At 34.3% G+C, this 18,443-nt stretch overlaps 1 protein-coding gene across 2 annotated transcripts in view; it reads left to right on the forward strand.

The window, feature by feature from the left end:
• EDIL3 (EGF like repeats and discoidin domains 3) overlaps positions 1 to 18,443 on the forward strand; it is a 431,167-nt gene that overhangs the window by 371,484 nt on the left and 41,240 nt on the right. For both annotated transcript variants that reach the window (XM_032627364.1, XM_032627365.1), the window contains one exon: positions 16,450 to 16,605. In XM_032627364.1, coding sequence (XP_032483255.1) covers positions 16,450 to 16,605 — 156 coding nt within the window. The remainder of the gene's footprint in view (positions 1 to 16,449; positions 16,606 to 18,443) is intronic.

An 18,443-nucleotide genomic window follows, 5' to 3' on the forward strand; every position in this document is an offset into this window, starting at 1 on the left:
TTTGCATTGGAGTAGGAGGAGGCCTAGGCCAAGGGCCTGGAAGGTACAGAGTTGACTGACCACATTTCACACAGGACTTTGGAACATCTGTCAATGGACATATAACAGTATGTCAAGAACCAACAACAGTATAGAGGCTTTCACAATAGGATACAAAGGTCAGATACAAATATGCATCCTAGTATTTGGAAACAGATACATCTCTTAATGAAGGAAGACGTTTTAGCAAAAAAGAAACAAGTGTGATGCCCAATAAAGAGACAAATCAACAAGCAAGAAAAAAAAGATAACTATGAATGAAAAACTTGGAAGATAAGTGCGTAGGTACAACCCACAAAAAAGAATCTGTTACTTGCACAGTATTGCTATGAAACTTCACACATTTTAAATGTGTTCAAATATTTTCTATTTCATAATAAAGTCTTTTTAATTTTGTTACTCATTTTTATGCATAGTGTTTATGTCCTTTTTATTTTTTTATTGTTTTATTTTTATGTCCTTTTTAATGTCCCTCTTTTTAGTTATTTTTATCTTTTATGGCAAAATTGCCTTACAGCCAATTAGTTATGTGGCAGAAATGTCTGCAGCAAAGATGTCTATAGCAAAGATACTTATGGCAAAAGTACCTAGAACCATTTAAAAGGTAGTAGATTATATCTGTGGGCTCTGTCCTAAGTGTCCCCTAAAGGGAGACTTGGAGAAGTCATTTGTGTTGGGCGAATAGTGATTCTGTTTACCATATAGATGTGTCAAAGCTTGTTTTCTGATTTATAAACTAACAGGTATTTCAGCATTTCTTGAAATGTACCACATTTTTCCGTGATGGGAAAAACATGTCAAAATAAGCTGTTTAGGTACGACAAGCCACAAGATAAGAGACAAATCTTGTGAGCTGGTTGAGGATGAACCTTTTTTTAATTGTTGTTTTTGTTTTTATACTTCCCTGCTGACTGGTTCCACTGTAAATAACTTTCTAAAATAATACATTTAGTGTTATTCTATCTAATAATTTCTACATGATACCTCTTTTCTTTAAATCAGTGTTTGAATTTCATTAAAATACCTTTGGATTTCAGGATCCTTAAGCACTTATATCAAATAAAAGGGAGTTATACCTCAATTTTTTGTTTTTCACTTTTTTTTTTCAAATTATGTTTAAAATGTCAGAAGCTTTGCACCTGAAGTCTCAGATGGGATATCAAAGATAGTTATTGCAAAGATGTTCAGCCACTGGGGGATTTCTCATGAAATTCTTCACTTAAATCTATAACTGGGCCTTCAGTGAAGTGAGGTATAATTTGGAGAGTTTTAAAAATCTTGAACACATATGCAAAAAAAATAAGTACGTTTAATAAATGAGTTTGTTTCAAGTGATTTATTAATTCCATACCTAATTTAACACTGGGTTTATAAGCTATTTTACAGTAATAGAAAATATAGTGCATGAATAGTTTTAGAGTTAAAGAATGTTATTTTAAAACTATGAGATTGTTTGGAGCTGACTGCACAAAGAAATGAACCCTTGTTCTGAGACAGGAATATATACGAGAGTCCCTTAAATAAAGTGCCACTTCTAGAAGGAAGGAGAGTGTGAGCATCTTGTTCACATGCAATCAAGAAGAACATATTTTTTGTGTGATGAATTGGGAGATTGGGATTGACAAATATACACTAATATGTAGAAAATGGATAACTAATAACCTGCTGTATAAAAATATGGATAAAATAAAATTCAAAAAAAAAGAACATATTTTTTGAAAGTTGTATACCCTATACTTGAACCATATCATTATAACTGTTAGGCATATACCTATTGGGGCCTTCATTAAAGATATATCCAGGCCATATTGTACTGTGGGGCTTAATTAAAATATGTTCATCAGATACTATTCAGATTTTATCAGCATTCAGCACCCAGTTTTATATTTTTCCGCGTAATAAGCTCAAAAGACCTTGGATACGGTGTTAAGGAGAATAAATAGGAGATTAATATTGGGACCTAAAGGAAAATCTTGATGACACTGGGATTTCAAGTTCAGCTTATTTCAAATAAGCTGTTCCTTATTTCCACTTGGGAGCAAAACAAATGGAAATTAATGTCAGTAACGGTGAGGAATATAGATAAGACATTTTACCATAAACAAATATAAAGAAATAAAACATGTTGGCTTTATGCATATTCAATGAGGGGCTTTAACTGTGGCTTCTAATGAGGCTCTCAAAGATGACAATTATAATTTGTGGTGACTGAAGTTTTGATGAGCTAGATAGCCCTGCCTGCCATTTCCACCAGAGTCGGGCTTGTCCTTCTTATACAAATAAAATGCTGACAGTGTTACTATGTATTTGAATGAAAATAATTTGTATCCTCATTATCCATACTATATGTACACTCTGGACAAAAGATTTTTTTAATAAGTAGCCCTTTAAGGCAGTCCACTTTCTGTGTCAATGGCTCTTAACCCTGTAATCTGCAGTCAGTTCTCTTCCTGATGAGCCATGTCCCACCCTTTCCTTTCCAATCACTTCAGAGCAATGTGCTAATGGGCTGTTTTTCAACTGTTGACATTGATGGTCCATTTTCCCAAACCATCCTGATTCCTGAGAGGCCATGCCCCTTTCTACTTTCTTTTGCCAAGGACAAGGGAAGAAAAATTACATCTAGGTTTCTTTACATTGTTGTTTTAGCCTAAAAATCAATCACGATAAAACGTGCACAGGTCCAGTTAAGACTGAAAAATCTAGAATTAAGGCTCGCATGATCTGATGAAACAAAATGATGTACAGGACTCTACAGATGATTTACAAATTGTGGGAATTGCAAAGCTTTATATCAACATAAAATGCGCAGCTCCTTCAAGCAAGCATGGTACATAAAAATATGTTGTGCGTTCTTGTCAACTTTCCTACCTTTCATGGGCCTCTAAATATTTAAGATATGCAATGTGATTTGCCGTTGCAGTATACTGTATGCTGTGGATGTTTTCTTTTGAGAGTTCTCATGATTTTCATTTATTTGTCACAGAACAAGATTTATGTAAATATGCATATTGACATACATATTTGTGTATAGATGTTTTGTGCTTGTAAATGTCAGTCTATAAGATATATAATGGTTATACAAAACACAGATGCTTTTGATAAACTTATTATTCAGTGAAGTAGTTGTCAACAGCTCTTTCAAGTCAACAACCAATCAAATTCTGGCTGCTGAAGTACATGCCAGTTCAATGAATCTTTAGCTTTACAAAGAGTTGCTGACAGTTTCTACATAGGCTCTCCTCTCACTGTGCTTTCAAAACCACTAAACTATTTCAATTCCTACTTAAAAGTTGTATTATTATTTTCTAAATTATATGCATAAATTTACCAGTAATTTTCTTTGTTTTCTACTTCATTTGGGCTTTGTCACTGCTATACTAAAGTACCTAAATAACATTTATTGGATATTATCATGCTGTTTGATCAAAGACTTGTATTAAGTCTCCATTAACCTATTAATAATTACTCTATCAATTACAGACTAATTCAATTAGTCACCACCCTGAATTATTGTTTGTGGAATAAATCAAAGTTCCCAGCCTAATCAAAATCAGGCTTGAAAGGTAAATAAAGAAGATATGTTAGTTCTACTTTCTCAGGGTGATCTTATTTTTGATGAACTCAGCAGAAAATCACTTTTAGTAACCTAATGATAAAAGTATGATTCTTTTCCCTAAAAATTTTCTAAGTTTCATATTTTTCTTCACATGTGTTTTAGTGTTTCTGATATAGGTTTTGGAGAAATTGGGTAATAGCTTACCTGTTAATTTGATGTCAATTTTAGTTACTTGTAACTATAATTGTTTGAGAATATTTTTTCAAAACAAAATTTGTATAGAATATTACAAAAATCTCATTAAAAAGCAGAAAATCAAGTTATTTTAATTTCTCTTTATATATCATGATTTAAGTAAATATAAGGGCATTAGATTAAATCCTTATAATAGTATTTTATTAACTCTAAATGTTTATAATTTTGGTTGTTTTTATATTTTTTTAATTTAAGTATAGTTGATTTACAATGTTTCAGGTGTACAGTAAGTTGATTCAGTTTTATATATATATATATATTTACATATATATGTATATATGCTTTTTCAGATTCTTTTCCATTATAAGTTATTATAAGATATTGAATATAATTCCCTGTGCTATATAGTAGTCCCTTGTTGTTTATCTATTGTATATACAGTAGTGTGTATATGTTAATCCCAAATTCCCAATTTATCCCACCCCCCCTCCCTTTTCCCTTTGGTAACCATAAGTTTGTTTTCTGTGTGTGTCTGTTTCTGTTTTATAAATAAGTTCATTTGTATCATTTTTTTTAGACTCCACATATAAGTGATATCATATGACATTTGTCTCTGTCTAACTTCACTTAGTATGATAATCTCTAGGTCCATCCATGTTGCTGCAAATGGCATTATTTCATTCTTTTTTATGGCTGAATAACATTCCATTCTATATATACACATCTTCTTTATCCATTCATCTGTCAGTGGACATTTAGGTTGCTTCCATGTCTTGACTATTGTAAATAGTGCCACTATGAACATTGGGGTGCATGTATCTTTTCAAATTAGACTTTTTGTCTTTTTCAGATATATGCCCAGAAGTGGGATTGCTGGATCATATGGTAACTCTAGTTTTTTAAGGAACTTCCATACTGTTCACCACCAACTTACACTCCCACCAATGGTGTGGGAGTGTTCCCTTTTCTCCATACCCTCTCTGGTATTTATTATTTGTAGACTTCTTGATGATGGCCATTCTGACTGTTATGAGGTAGTACTTCATTGTAGTTTTGATTCATATTTCTCTAACAATTAGCGATGTTGAGCATCTTTTCATGTGCCTGTTGGCCATCTGTATGTCTTCTTTGGAAAAATGTCTGTTTAGTTGTTCTGCCCATTTGTTGATTGGGTTGTTTGGTTTTTGATGTTGAGCTGTATGAGCTGTTTGTATATTTTCAAAATTAATCCCTTGTTGGGTGCATCGTTTGCGAGTATTTTTCTACCATTCCATAGGTTGTCTTTTTGTTTTATTTGTGGTTTCTTTTTCTGTGCAAAAGCTTTCAAGTTTAATTAGGTCCCATTTGCTTATTTTTGCTTTTATTTCCTTTACTCTAGGAGAGGGATCCAAAAAACTGTTGCTGTGATTTATGTCAAAGACTGTTCTTCCTATGTTTTCCTCTAGGAGTTTAATAGTATCCAGTCTTACATGTAGGTCTTTAGTCCCTTTTGAGTTGATTTTTGCATGGGGTTTTAGAGAATGTTCTAATTTCATTCTTTTACAAGTAGCTGTCCAGTTTTCCCAGCACTGCTTATTGAAGAGACTGTCCTTTCTTCATTGTATATTCTTGCCTCCTTTGTCGTAGGTTAATTGACCACAATTGATCATAAGTGCATGGGTTTATTTCTGGGCTTTCTATCCTGTTCTATTGATCTATGTGTCTGTTTTTGTGCCAGTACCATACTGTTTTGATCACTGTAACTTTGTAGTATAATCTGAAATCAGGGTGCATAATTCCTCCAGCTCTGTTCTTCCTTCTCAAGATTGTTTTGGCTATTTGGGGTCATTTGTGTTTCCATACAACTTTTAAAATTATTTGTTCTAGTTCTGTGAAAGATGCAATTGGTAATTTGATAGAGATTACATTAAATTTGTAGATTGCCTTGGGTACTATGGTCATTTTGGCAATATTGATTCTTCCAATCAAGAACATGGTATATCTTTAAACCTGTTTGTGTGGTCTTCAATTTCTTTGTTTTTATCTTTTAAATTTCTTTGAGATTTAGTGAGAAAATCATCATAGTTGGACTTTCATTTAGAACTATTTTTACATAGAGAGTTTTAGTGAAGCCTGAATGAATTTTCTCAAACCTTTTTGTGAGAACTACATTTGGAAGGTTCCTCTAGCTGCAAAAGCAGACCTGATTTTAAATGTTCCTATGTTGAGCTTACCAGGAAATCACTTATATTATTTTATTACATTCAACTTCTCAATTTTGACTGCCGCAACCTTTGATTCCCTTACCATCATCCATACAGTATGCATACAAATATAAGCCAGTCGGTGACTTTCCAGGCTCTGGGCAGAGTTTTCTGTAACTACAGTGTGAGGATTCCAACATCTGAATCAGAACAGGGGTGGCCAAGACCCAGAGGCTGCCCTGTGGACCGAGGGACCTGAGGTCACTTTACTACAGCCAGAGACTGCAAGCTGTGGTCAGCACTCTACTTCCCAATGTCCCATCACACCCATTTACCCCATAATGCAAACCTGGAAAAGTGGAATAGAGCACATGTTGGCTACATGTTAGCTCACTGAATCCTAAAATATGAAGCCATTCATTCATTATATACTTATTGAAATACCTTGTGTATGCCAGGTGCACAGTGAACAACAGGGACATAGTTGCCTGCCACTGTGATTTTACTTGTGATAGGAGAATGCTTTGGATTTTGTATTATCAAGAAAATAGGTTATCCTTCCTGTATGTAGAGGATAAACAGCAAGAGTAGGAGAGGTTCATCCTTCAGATCAGATAAGCTATACTGCCTAAATGTCTGCTGGACCTTGTTGATAAGACCTTTGGCAGTGTTTATATCTGAAGGTCAGTAAGAATTCATAAAACAGCCTGATAGATGGTGAGAGACAATAGGGAATGCTTATGACCAGTGTGCTGCCAAACACCAGGACTATTCTCTCTCTGTTCAAGTAAGGGAAAATAATACAAGATTATATCAGGCTTATTTTTTAATATGCAGAACAAGAAAAGGATAGAAATTACTCAAAAGCTATGATGAAAACTGTAAAAGTAGAAAATTTTTTACAGAAACAAATGATTAGTAGAATATATATAAAGATATTTTTTCCTTGAGTAATAGAATGAGACCAAAGTTGAGATGATGAGGGAGGGATCTTAAATTATGTATTTCAAGGAAATTTTAAAAATTAACAGTGGAAATTCCATTATCAAAAATGAGGGGGCTTCCCTGGTGGCGCAGTGGTTGAGAGTCCGCCTGCCAATGCAGGGGACGCGGGTTCGTGCCCCGGTCCGGGAAGATCCCACATGCCGCGGAGCGGCTGGGCCCGTGAGCCATGGCCGCTGGGCCTGCGCGTCCGGAGCCTGTGCTCTGCAATGGGAGAGGCCACAGCATTGAGAGGCCCGCGTAACGCAAAAAAAAAAAAAAAAAAAAAAAAAAAAATGCATGGCTTCCCTGGTGGCGCAGTGGTTGAGAGTTCGCCTGCCGATGCAGGGGACACGGGTTCGTGCCCAGGTCCGGGAAGATCCCACATGCTGCGGAGCGGCTGGGCCCGTGAGCCATGGCCGCTGAGCCTGTGCGTCCGGAGCCTGTGCTCTGCAATGGGAGAGGCCACAACAGTGAGAGGCCCGTGTACCACCAAAAAAAATAAAATGCAGGGCTTCCCCGGTGGTGCAGTGGTTAAGAATCCGCCTGCCACTGCAGGGGACACGGGTTCAAGCCCTGGTCCAGGAAGATCCCACATGTCGCGGAGCAACTAAGCCCATGCGCCACAATTACTGAGCCTGCACTCTAGAGCCTGTGAGCCACAACTACTGAGCCCGTGTGCCTAGAGCCTGAGCTCAGCAGCAAAAGAAGCCACAGCAATGAGAAGCCAATGCACTGCAACAAAGAGTAGCCCCCGCTCACTGCAACTAGAGGAAACCATGTGCAGCAATGAAGACCCAATGCAGCCAAAAATAAATAAATAAATTTATTTTTTTTAAATCCATAATATTGAGGATAAAGTGAAGAAACTCTGAAAATACAAAGGAGATAATATTTTTAAATGATGAGTGAGAAAATATTATAAATAGGAAAAATTAGAAGTAAAGAGCTAGTCTTTGGATAATTGACCTTCTAGTGGGAGACACTAAAAGAAGCAGAAGCAGCATTTTAAAATATAAGACCAGAAAACCTTTTGAGCACACTTCCCTGTATCTGTGAGACTGTTACACAGCCATTACAAAGTATTATTATTTAGATATAAAAATATACACATGCAAATTACAAAACCACATTCATACTGTGAGCTTATTTTCATGAAGATAGATATATGGGAATAGGAAATGTCTGCAAATATGAATATTAAGAGGTCAACAAGAATTAACTCTAGATAATAGAGTTTTGGTTATTTTATCTGGATTCCTTATATCTCTTCATACCATCTGAAATAATCACAACTGTTTATTACTTTTATGTTTAGGCAATAAACCTATTTTCCATATTCTCTGACCAAATTCTATTAATTTATCCTATGTATTGGGTTAGCCAAAAAGTTCATTTGGATTTTTCCATAAGATGTTATGGAAAAACCCAAACGAACTTTTTGCCCAACCCAATAAATGAGATTATGTGGCCAAATGAAAGGACTAGGATTTTATGAAAGTTTTAATTTTAATTAAAATTTAAGGATACAGGGAGGAACAAATGTTTTACAGTAAATAAATGATTGTGATAAACTCTTGAAATGACTTGTTAGGATTAAAAAAAGTCTTAAAAATAGTTTATTGACTTAAGAGAATTACTAGTGAAATATTAAGAAAAAAAGGAATAAATTGACCTGCAAATGTGGACTAAAGTGCAACCAACACCTGGTAACCAATAATATTGTTCAAATGCCAAATATAACAAATTTGTCTAAAATATCCACATTTAAGGGGTATGAAAATCATTGATTGTATATGATGGTAAGACAGAGCCGTTTTTTAATATTCTCTGTATTTCTCAATTTTTATTCTTAGCATGTATTTTATATTGAGAAAGATTATTAAAATAACAATATTAAATATAAAATATTCATAATTATGCTGCATCCCATCCTTAGTTAAGATAAGCAGTTGAACTACCTGCATGACTCTAAACAAAGTCTTTTAAAAAGTTCATAGTCATGAGCTGACAGCAATCATGGGGTGCAGCTCAGATTGACATATGCAGTTGTTTATAATTGTAGATAATTGTTAAATATGGAATGATCTCAATTTTGAATCCAGGGCAGATGATTCCTGGATATTTGAAATGTCTACAATATGTCTGATATGCTGCAAAACATGCTCCTGAGCATAAAAAGTTTGTTCATGGCATCAAACATGTATCATGCTTGGTTTTACATGTAAAAGGCACACTAGAAAACATCAATAAAACAGAACATTTCCTCTCTCTTTGAAAGGTTATTTTATAGTATATATTTTTTGTATTAGTGTTTATAATTTTAAAATGCAATATGGGAAAAGCAATTGCTTTATTAAATGTTTTTTTAAATATTATTGGAAACTAAAACTGTTTTTAGTAAGAGGAGGAATGCAATCATGGGTGCTGGAATGAGTGTATTATGAGGCCTCGATAGTATTTTAAGGATTCTAAATCCATAACCTTGGAGCTACTAAATTCTATGAGATACAGGGACTGGATAATATTTCATCATAAGTTGATCACATTGACTAGTTAGCCTGCAAATATGGAGTAAAAGTGTGACCAGTATCTGATAACCAAAAATGTTGTCCAAATGTCAAGTATAGTTAATTACAGGCATACCTCGGAGATATTGTGGGATCAATTCCAGACCTGTGCAATAAAGCAAGTCACGTGAATTTTTCTGTTTTCCAGTGCATATAAAAGTTATGTTTATATACTGTAGTCTATTAAGCGTGTGATGGCATTATGTCTAAAAATATAACATGACATACCTTAGTTAAAAAATATTGCTAAAAAATACTCATCTTCTGAGACTTTAGTGAGTCATATAGTAACATCAAAGATCACAGATCACCATAACAAATATAACAATGAAAAGTTTGAAATATTGCAAGTACCAAAATGTGACACAGAAACACAAAGTGAGCAAGTGCTGTTGGAGAAATGGTGTGATAGACTTGCTCAACACAGGGTTACCACAAACCTTCAGTACATAAGAAACGCAATATTTGGGAAATGCAATAAAACAGAGTATGCTTTTATGTGCTTTAAATGTAGCTACGATTATATAGAATTTTTTTCATGTAATGTTAAGGTAAAAACTTCTATATTGAAACCAAAAAGTCTAAATATTTTGCCTATAATTTAATTATTAAATATAGATCTATTAGCTTCAAAGTTATTTCTGCTTAATGAGTTAATTTTACAAAGCTCCTTGAAGTTATAAAATATATAATCCAAAATAACTGATATAACATAAAAGCAAAAACTAGAGCATTGTAGATGCAGCAGAGCACCATATTTCTGTGATAAATCTCTTTGGTCTTTTTGTTCACTTTTTTTAAACACCTATTTATATCACTTTTTATTTTTTTCACCCCTTTAAGAACATCTCCATGAAAATCAGCAGACTTTCCTTGGTCTGCCTTGTCTCCTCCCAGGGAGCCATCTGTCAGGGTGTTATGCAGATAATCTGAAATGTAGTTCATCTTGACCTTTTTCAAACAAATGCTCTTCGTTTTTCTACACTGTTTTTCTAAGCTAGACACTCTAAAAATATGTATGCTTTGCTAAAACATTGTAGGATGTTTTACAACAAAATAAAGGTATATTCCTACATAACACTCATGCAATACTTTTTTCTTTACTTATATATCATTTAAGCCTCTTTCTATATAGATCCTTCTTTTTTCACTCATAATTAAAGGAAAACAAATCACCCACTATAATTTGGAGTCTAATTTTCTCTTAATATTTTTTAATTTAATTTTTATTTTATATTGTAGTATAGTTGATTTACGATGTTCTGTTAGTTTCAGGTGTACCACAAAGTGATTCAGTTATAAATATACATATATCCATTCTTTCCCAGATTCTTTGCCTATATAGGTTTTTACAGAATATTGAGTAGAGTTCCCTGTGCTATATAGTAGGTCCTTGCTGATTATCTATTTTATATACAGTAGTGTGTATATGTTAATCCCAAACTCCTAATTTATCCCTCCCCCCACCTTTCTGCTTTAATAACCATAAGTTTGTTTTGAAGTCTGTGAGTCTGTTTGTTTCATAAATAAGTTCCTTTGTATCATTTCTTTTGGATTTCACATATAAGTGATATCATAAGATATTTGTCTTTGTCTGACTTACTTCATTTAGTATGATAATCTCCAGGTCCATCCATGTTACTGCAAATGGCATTATTTCACTTTTTTATGGTTGAGTAATATTCCATTGTATATATGTACCACATCTTTATTCATTTCTCTATCAGTGGACATTTATGTTGCTTCCATGTCTTGGCTATTTTAAATAATGCTGCCCTGAACATTGGGGTGCATGTATCTTTTCAAATTGGAGTTTTCTCCAGATATACCCAGGAGTGGGATTGATGGATCATATGGTAACTCAATTTTCAGTTTTTTAAGGAACACTCAATACTGTTCTCCATAGTGACTGTACCAATTTACATTCCCACCAACAGTGTAGGATGTTTCCTTTTTCTCCACACCCTGTCCAGCATTTATTATTTGAAGACATTTTGATGATGGGCATTCTGACCAATGTGAGGTGATACCTCATTGTAGTTTTGATTCACATCTCTCTGACAATTAGCAATGTTGAGCATCTTTTCATGTGCTTTTTGGCCATCTGTTTGTCTTCTTTGGAGAAATGTCTATTTAGCTCTTCTGCCCATTGTTTTGACTTGGTGTTTGTTATTTTGATATTGAACTGCATGAGCTGTTTATATATTTTGGAGATTAAGCACTTTTTGGTCGCATCATTTGCAAATATTTTCTCCCATTCTGTGGGTTGTCCTTTCATTTTGTTTATGGTTTCCTTTGGTGTGCAAAAGCTTTTAAATTTAATTAGGTCCCATTTGTTTATTTTTGTTTTTATTTTCATACTCTAGGAAACGGATCAAAGAAGATATTGTTGCAATTTATTTCAAAGAGTGTTCTGCCTGTGTTTTCCTCTAAGAATTTTGTAGTATCCACTTTTACATTTAGGTCTTTAATCCATTTTGAGTTTATTTTTGTGTAAGGTGTTAGAGAATATTCTAATTTCATTCTTCTACATGTAGCTGTCCAGTTTCCCCAGCACCACTTATTGAAGTGTATATCCATTGTATATTCTTGTCTCCTTTGTTGTAGATTAATTGACCATAGGTGCCTGGGTTTATTTCTGGGCCTTCTGTCCTGTTCCATTGATCTATATTTCTCTTTCTCTGCCAGTACCACACTGTTTTGATGACTGTAGCTTTGTAGTATAGTCTGAAGTCAGGGGGCCTAATTACTCCAGCTCCATTTTTCTTTCTTAGGATTGCTTTGGCTATATGGGGTCCTTTCTGTTTCCACACAAAATTTTTTGGTCTAAGTCTGTGAAAGATGCCATTGGTAATTTGATAGGGATTGCATTGCATATGTAGATTTTATTGGGGAGTAGAGTCATTTTCACAATATTGATTCTTCCAATCCAAGAACATGGTATATCTTTCCATCTGTTTGTGTCATCTTCAGTTTCTTTCATCAGCATCTTATAGTTTTCAGAGTACAGGTCTTTTACCTCCTTAAGTAGGTTTATTCCTAAGTATTTTATTCTTTTTGATGTGATGATAAATGGGATTGTTTCCTTAATTTCTCTTTCTGATCTTTGGTTGTTAGTATATAGAAATGCAACAGATTTCTGTGTATTACTTTTGTATCCTGCAACTTTACTTAGTTCATTGATGGGCTCTAGTAGTTTTCTGATAGCATCTTTAGGATTTTCTATGTATACTATCATGTCATCTGCAAAGAGTGAGACCATTTCCCTCTTGTAATATAATCTTAATATTTAAATAGAGATGCACAACATTCCATAAAATTAATTATATTCTTAATTAACCATTTCACGCATAAATGTGAATTTTAGTTACTCAATATTTTCTCTACTTTCAGTAAAGATGAAATGACTGACTTTGTGTACATCCTGAGAAGGTGGCCAAAATATGCTATGATCAAGAAGTTGCTTCTAGGGCAATCTGGCCACCCGATTTCCCTGTTTCCATATTTATGTTTCTAAAAGGTACTCTGAGACCAATATTAGATTCTTCCCCCAGATTTATTTATTGTTTTATTGTTAACAGAGTTTTAATACTCCTATATATTGTTTAACACACTTATATATTAACTCATCTTATCCTCATAATATCCTTAAAATCCTAATAAAGGGACTATTCTCATTTTTTCAAATGAGGATATTGAGCTGTAGAGAGGTAAAGTAGCTTGCCCAAAGGCATATAGCTAGTAAGGGTAGAGCCAGTTTGTGAACCCAGACCATTCAGCTCTACTAGAATAGGCTGGCTTTCACAATCACATTCCTGAAGATTGGAGAGGATTTTTAACTAGTTGCCTTCCCAATAAAAATTGTTGGTACAACTATGATGATGTTTCCTTAACCAGTAATGCCACATAGAAAAACAAGAGGAAAGCGGCTAGCATTTTCTGCTGTGATACACTGCAGCATCCTTAGCCACGGGTTGGTTTTGTCTGCAGAACATACTTCGGAAGTAGCTCCAGCTTAATCCAGAAAAACCTCTACTGAGGGCAGTTACATGTTAGGTACTTTTAATACAGATCCTGACATGAAGTGCGGTGCATTAAGCCAAATGTCTACCCATGTCCCAGCTTAGTGCCCTAAATAACCTGCTCTATCTGAGCCAAACCTTGGGATGTGAGGGTCTAAAATAGCAGAATCATATTTGCAGTATAACTTTAACTCAGAAAATCTGCAAGAGGACAGAGTGGTCCTGGGCCAGGGGTAGGCATAGGTCCAGAAGAGTGGGCTTTTCTGGGATCATCCTGCATGATGAACATGAGAGTGATGTGTCCTTCCAGTGTGTTGCAGAGTGAGATCTGTACATCCCTGTTGTAACAACCTCATGTTAAGTGTGGGATGCTGATTATTTTTATACTGAAAGAAGGCTTGCTTAGGCCTGGTGTTCTAAGTTTATAATGTAGCAAATTTTAGGACCAAATCCAGCTTGAAACAGATTGCTGACTATTTAAATCAAGGAGTTGACTTAACTGGAACAAAAAAGAAAAACATTTCTGGATCAAAAAAAAAAAAAGCTGGAGAATAGGAGCTGTTAAAGTGGGAGAAAAACAGATCTGTTAGAAAGAGCCAAGACACACAACTTAAGGAGAAAACATCTCCACCCAGCAGGAAACCCTGACTTTAAGAAATGCCACTGAAAGAGAGCTGCTCCAAGACGCCTCACTGCATCATCTTAGCTTAGGACTTATAGACATTTAGGCACTGAAGAATCCACTGGAGGTATTCTTGGTGTCAGTTTGAGTTCCTGTATGTTTACAGCCTTGATGACAACACAGTGACTCAGAGTACTGTAAGACTTTTTTTCCATTTATTGAGTGTCAGCAACATTAAGAACACTTTGAAGACCAGTGGCTAGGCCTAGACGTTTCTGCGCAATTAGATTTGGATTTAGTACAGCAACAGCAATCCATATTTTTAAGCCCAGACAGCTAAAGAACAGAGAGGAAATTCATGTTTAAAGACAGGGCTCTCATAATATTGTAAAGCCTGGATTGCTTTTGTTTGGAGCTTAGAGTGGCTATACGTTTGATGAGTGTGGTGAGAAAGCTTTGAGATTCTTCAGAAATTTCTGAAATAGTCACAGAGAATGGGAAGAAATCATTGAGTGAGAATCCATATGCGGAACTTTGAATCAGAAAGACATGGATTTGAATCTGGGATCCTCCCTTTACTGACTATTGATCTTTGTGTCACATGTCATGTTATGTTACCTCCCTAGCACCTGTTCCCTCTAAAGTGGAGATGATATCCTACCAGAAAAGAGTATTAAGAGGAGTCACTGAAGACATACCACAAAGCATTTAGCATTATGTGAGGCAGCAACAGTTTCCTTCCCAGGATATCATAATTTTGCCATCCTGCATTGCCGCTGGACACGCAAGATATTTTAAGTGACATAATACATGTTTGGAAAGTAGTAACAACATTATATTTTATAATTTTTATAAACTTTCTACAATGTTTTAATAAAGCATTAAGGGTGGTTTTCTGTCTTAATCCATTGTCCAGCTTGAACCTAATGTCTTTGATGAATGTTACAAAAAGAGGGCAAAAAGCCATGTGAATTTTTTAAGAAATATAATCCTATGCCATGAAACATTGGGAACTTTTTCATATCTTTATTGATGAGCATCTGTGTCACTTAATATGGTCTATTCAATGCAGTCTCCCTAGACCCCTCTTCTCATTGATGGCCTGCATCTGACCCATGACTGTCTATTTGTAGCTACAAACATCTCTCAGGATGGAGAACCTGAAATAGAAACAAAAGATCATAGTGGTTGAAAGCCACTAAGGTCACACATGGGATCATGACAGTTGAAGATGATAAGATCAAGGATGTAGCAGTGCACTTAGTCATAGGAAGTAGGAAGAAGTAGGTGGCTATTGTGGGAGGAGAGAGGAAGCTATAGATCAAGGAACATTAGTACAACAAATGGTAAAGGTCTTAATAAGAATTGTCCACATGGAAAACAAAGTTTCCTATAATTTTTCTTTTAATTAGCATCATAAGATATAAGAAAAGATGCATGAGTTAGAGAACAAAGAGGGGAAATACTAAACTATTCAATGTTATGTATTCTTCTTTGATGAAAATCATTCCTATCTTTTGCATTTCAGTGTTGCAGTTGATGAATTTAATGCTTACTAAATCACTGTGGGTCTTATGCCCTTTAATATATATATTGCAACAATGAGCACATTGTGAGCACAGATCCCACAAGTCATGGATGCATATTTTAATTCTCTCTCATTTTTGAAGAATACTTGACTTCCTCCTCAACAGTTTTAGGGTTGTAGTTTTCTGAAAGATGATTTTCATTGGCCAATGATTACTATTACTCAATTATATATAAATGAACTGATTAAAATTCATGGAAACAGGGTTGACTTTTTAATGCTTAATTAGGAAACATCAAATTTTTTTGTTCCTGATATGTACACAGCTATAATTTTTATTACTATAAAATTGACCAATAAAGTCAGAAAATTGATTTATAAGCACAGACTCTGGGAGATGACGATCAGTCTCAAGAAGATCAGCCTTGCCAGTTCTGTACTATCTCAATTACACAAAAACCACATGCTAGATGAGTCAGTTTAATATAAAATTGATTGGTAGACTGAAAAGACCACCACTTTATTTTAAAATGCTCAAAATGGTTGTCCAAATTTTCAGCCAGGTTTGCCCAGTGGCATAATCAAAATCACAAGCCAATAATAGACTCAGTCTTCTATTTCAAAATACAAATAATCAAGTGGGTTTTTGGCCTTAGCATATGTATTTCTTAATCTCCTGAGTTCAAAAGAATTGCAAATTTATAATGAACTCTATCGTGGCATTTGAATTATGTCTTTTCCTTTTTGTAGGTGGATCTTCTGGTCCCTACCAAAGTGACTGGCATTATTACACAAGGAGCTAAAGATTTTGGTCATGTGCAGTTTGTAGGCTCCTACAAACTAGCTTACAGCAATGATGGAGAACACTGGACAGTATACCAGGATGAAAAGCAAAGAAAAGATAAGGTAAGTCATTCTTGTGGTATGATGACATACAGAAGTAGAGGATCAAATTGTTTAACATTTTTTATTCCTTGATTATTTTGATAATTAGGAATTGTAGAATTATAATTATAGAAGTGAACAGATTTGATGATTATATTAGTTCATTGAAATTAAAATAGGGATGTTTCTTAGCTCAGTTTCCTTGATTGTGTTTTAATTCATGGATTAATGAATTTGACCTGTAAAGTCTCTGTTTTAATATTATAATGATCAGTATATACTGATGCACTTAACCTTTTACACCATACGATCTCTAATTGTTTTCCTAAAAGTTCTTACTATGTTGAACATCTTTGTATCTACTGGTAGCTACTGGTCTGAATGTCTGTGGGATTCTGGAGAATGAAAGTGTTCAAGGGTAATATCAATAACTACTTGGATCAGATGTTAAAATATGGCCTTAGATTAATGAAATTGAATTTGTTGCTTAGATTCTGTGCAAAGAACTGTACCTTTCTGAAGACATCAGTAGAAATGTAATCTCTTATTTCAGTGATTTGGGGGAAAATATAATACACTTTCATACATGTTAAGCATTTCTGAGTTAATAATGATTTTTCCATTTTATGTAATGCCTTTATTTCCTTACTGTTGTTGTATTATTAACCAATAGAAAGGTTGGGAATATCTTTCTTTCTTCAAGTATGCAAGGTAGAGAATTTAATTTTCCCAGAAATACCGAGACTGGAGTGACTATTTCAATGAGACTATAAAGTATGAATTCAGTTCACACAAAATTTATTTTAGGGGAGATGTGTTTTAGGTTAAGATTACAAAACCACAACTCTTTAACTTTTAATGTCTCAGAATATGCCCATTTAGCATCTCAGGACAGACATATTCACTTAACATCTCAGAACACACACACATTTTGCGTTTTAACATCTCAGAAATTGGTGTATCTCAATGTCACAATCTAATAGCCCTTACTATTTTCTAGAAGAATGTAAAATAATGGCATGTTTTATAATCAGTGGTTTCTTAGATTGAATGAATATTGGGTATTTTGTAACAATGTCTTCAAATTTTTTTAGGGGTAGACAAGTATCTGCTATGATTTATAGCAAATAACTATTTCAGTTCTTGTTTTCACCTTTTACAGTAGGCATTTTGATGTGTAAAGAATGCAAATATATTCCATAAGATGAAATTTTCTAAACTTCATAAATTATACAGTTCTTGAAATTAATTTTAAGATAAGTATTCTCATCTATAATCCATGTGCAATATCCACTGAAAAGCACATTTGTAATATTTAAATCCTTACATAAGTTGATTTAAGGAAGAAGGGTAAACCATTGTGCTGGTGAAATACTTGTCTCCATTTATATTAAGCATATGATTTAATGATTATTTGTGAATCATTTTTAAAATTTCCCTAATTGATAGACTGGACATTGTTATTTATGCATTTTATTTCATTATCTCAGTCTGAAATGTACATAAAACCTTTGTGTCAAGTTGGCCAAGTGATTAGATAGTGTTGTTCAGGTTTTCTATATCTTCCCTGATTTTCCAGTTACTTGTACTAAAAATTCCAGAGAGAGCAATGTGGAAATCTCCAACTCTAACCATTGATTTCTCTATTTCTCCTGGCAGTTATTGGTATTTGCTTCATGTATTTTGAAAGTCTGTTGAAAGATATATGAATGATTAGGGTTGTAATGTCCTCTTAATCAAAAAACTCTTTTATCATTAGAAAATGACCTTCTTTATTCCTGGTGGTATTTTTGCTCTGAAACCTACTTTGCTGCTATTCATAGAGGTACTCTAGCTTTCTTTTGATTAGTACTACATTG

This window comes from Phocoena sinus, chromosome 3 (assembly GCF_008692025.1).
Source record: "Phocoena sinus isolate mPhoSin1 chromosome 3, mPhoSin1.pri, whole genome shotgun sequence".
Classification (NCBI taxonomy): Eukaryota; Metazoa; Chordata; class Mammalia; order Artiodactyla; family Phocoenidae; genus Phocoena; species Phocoena sinus.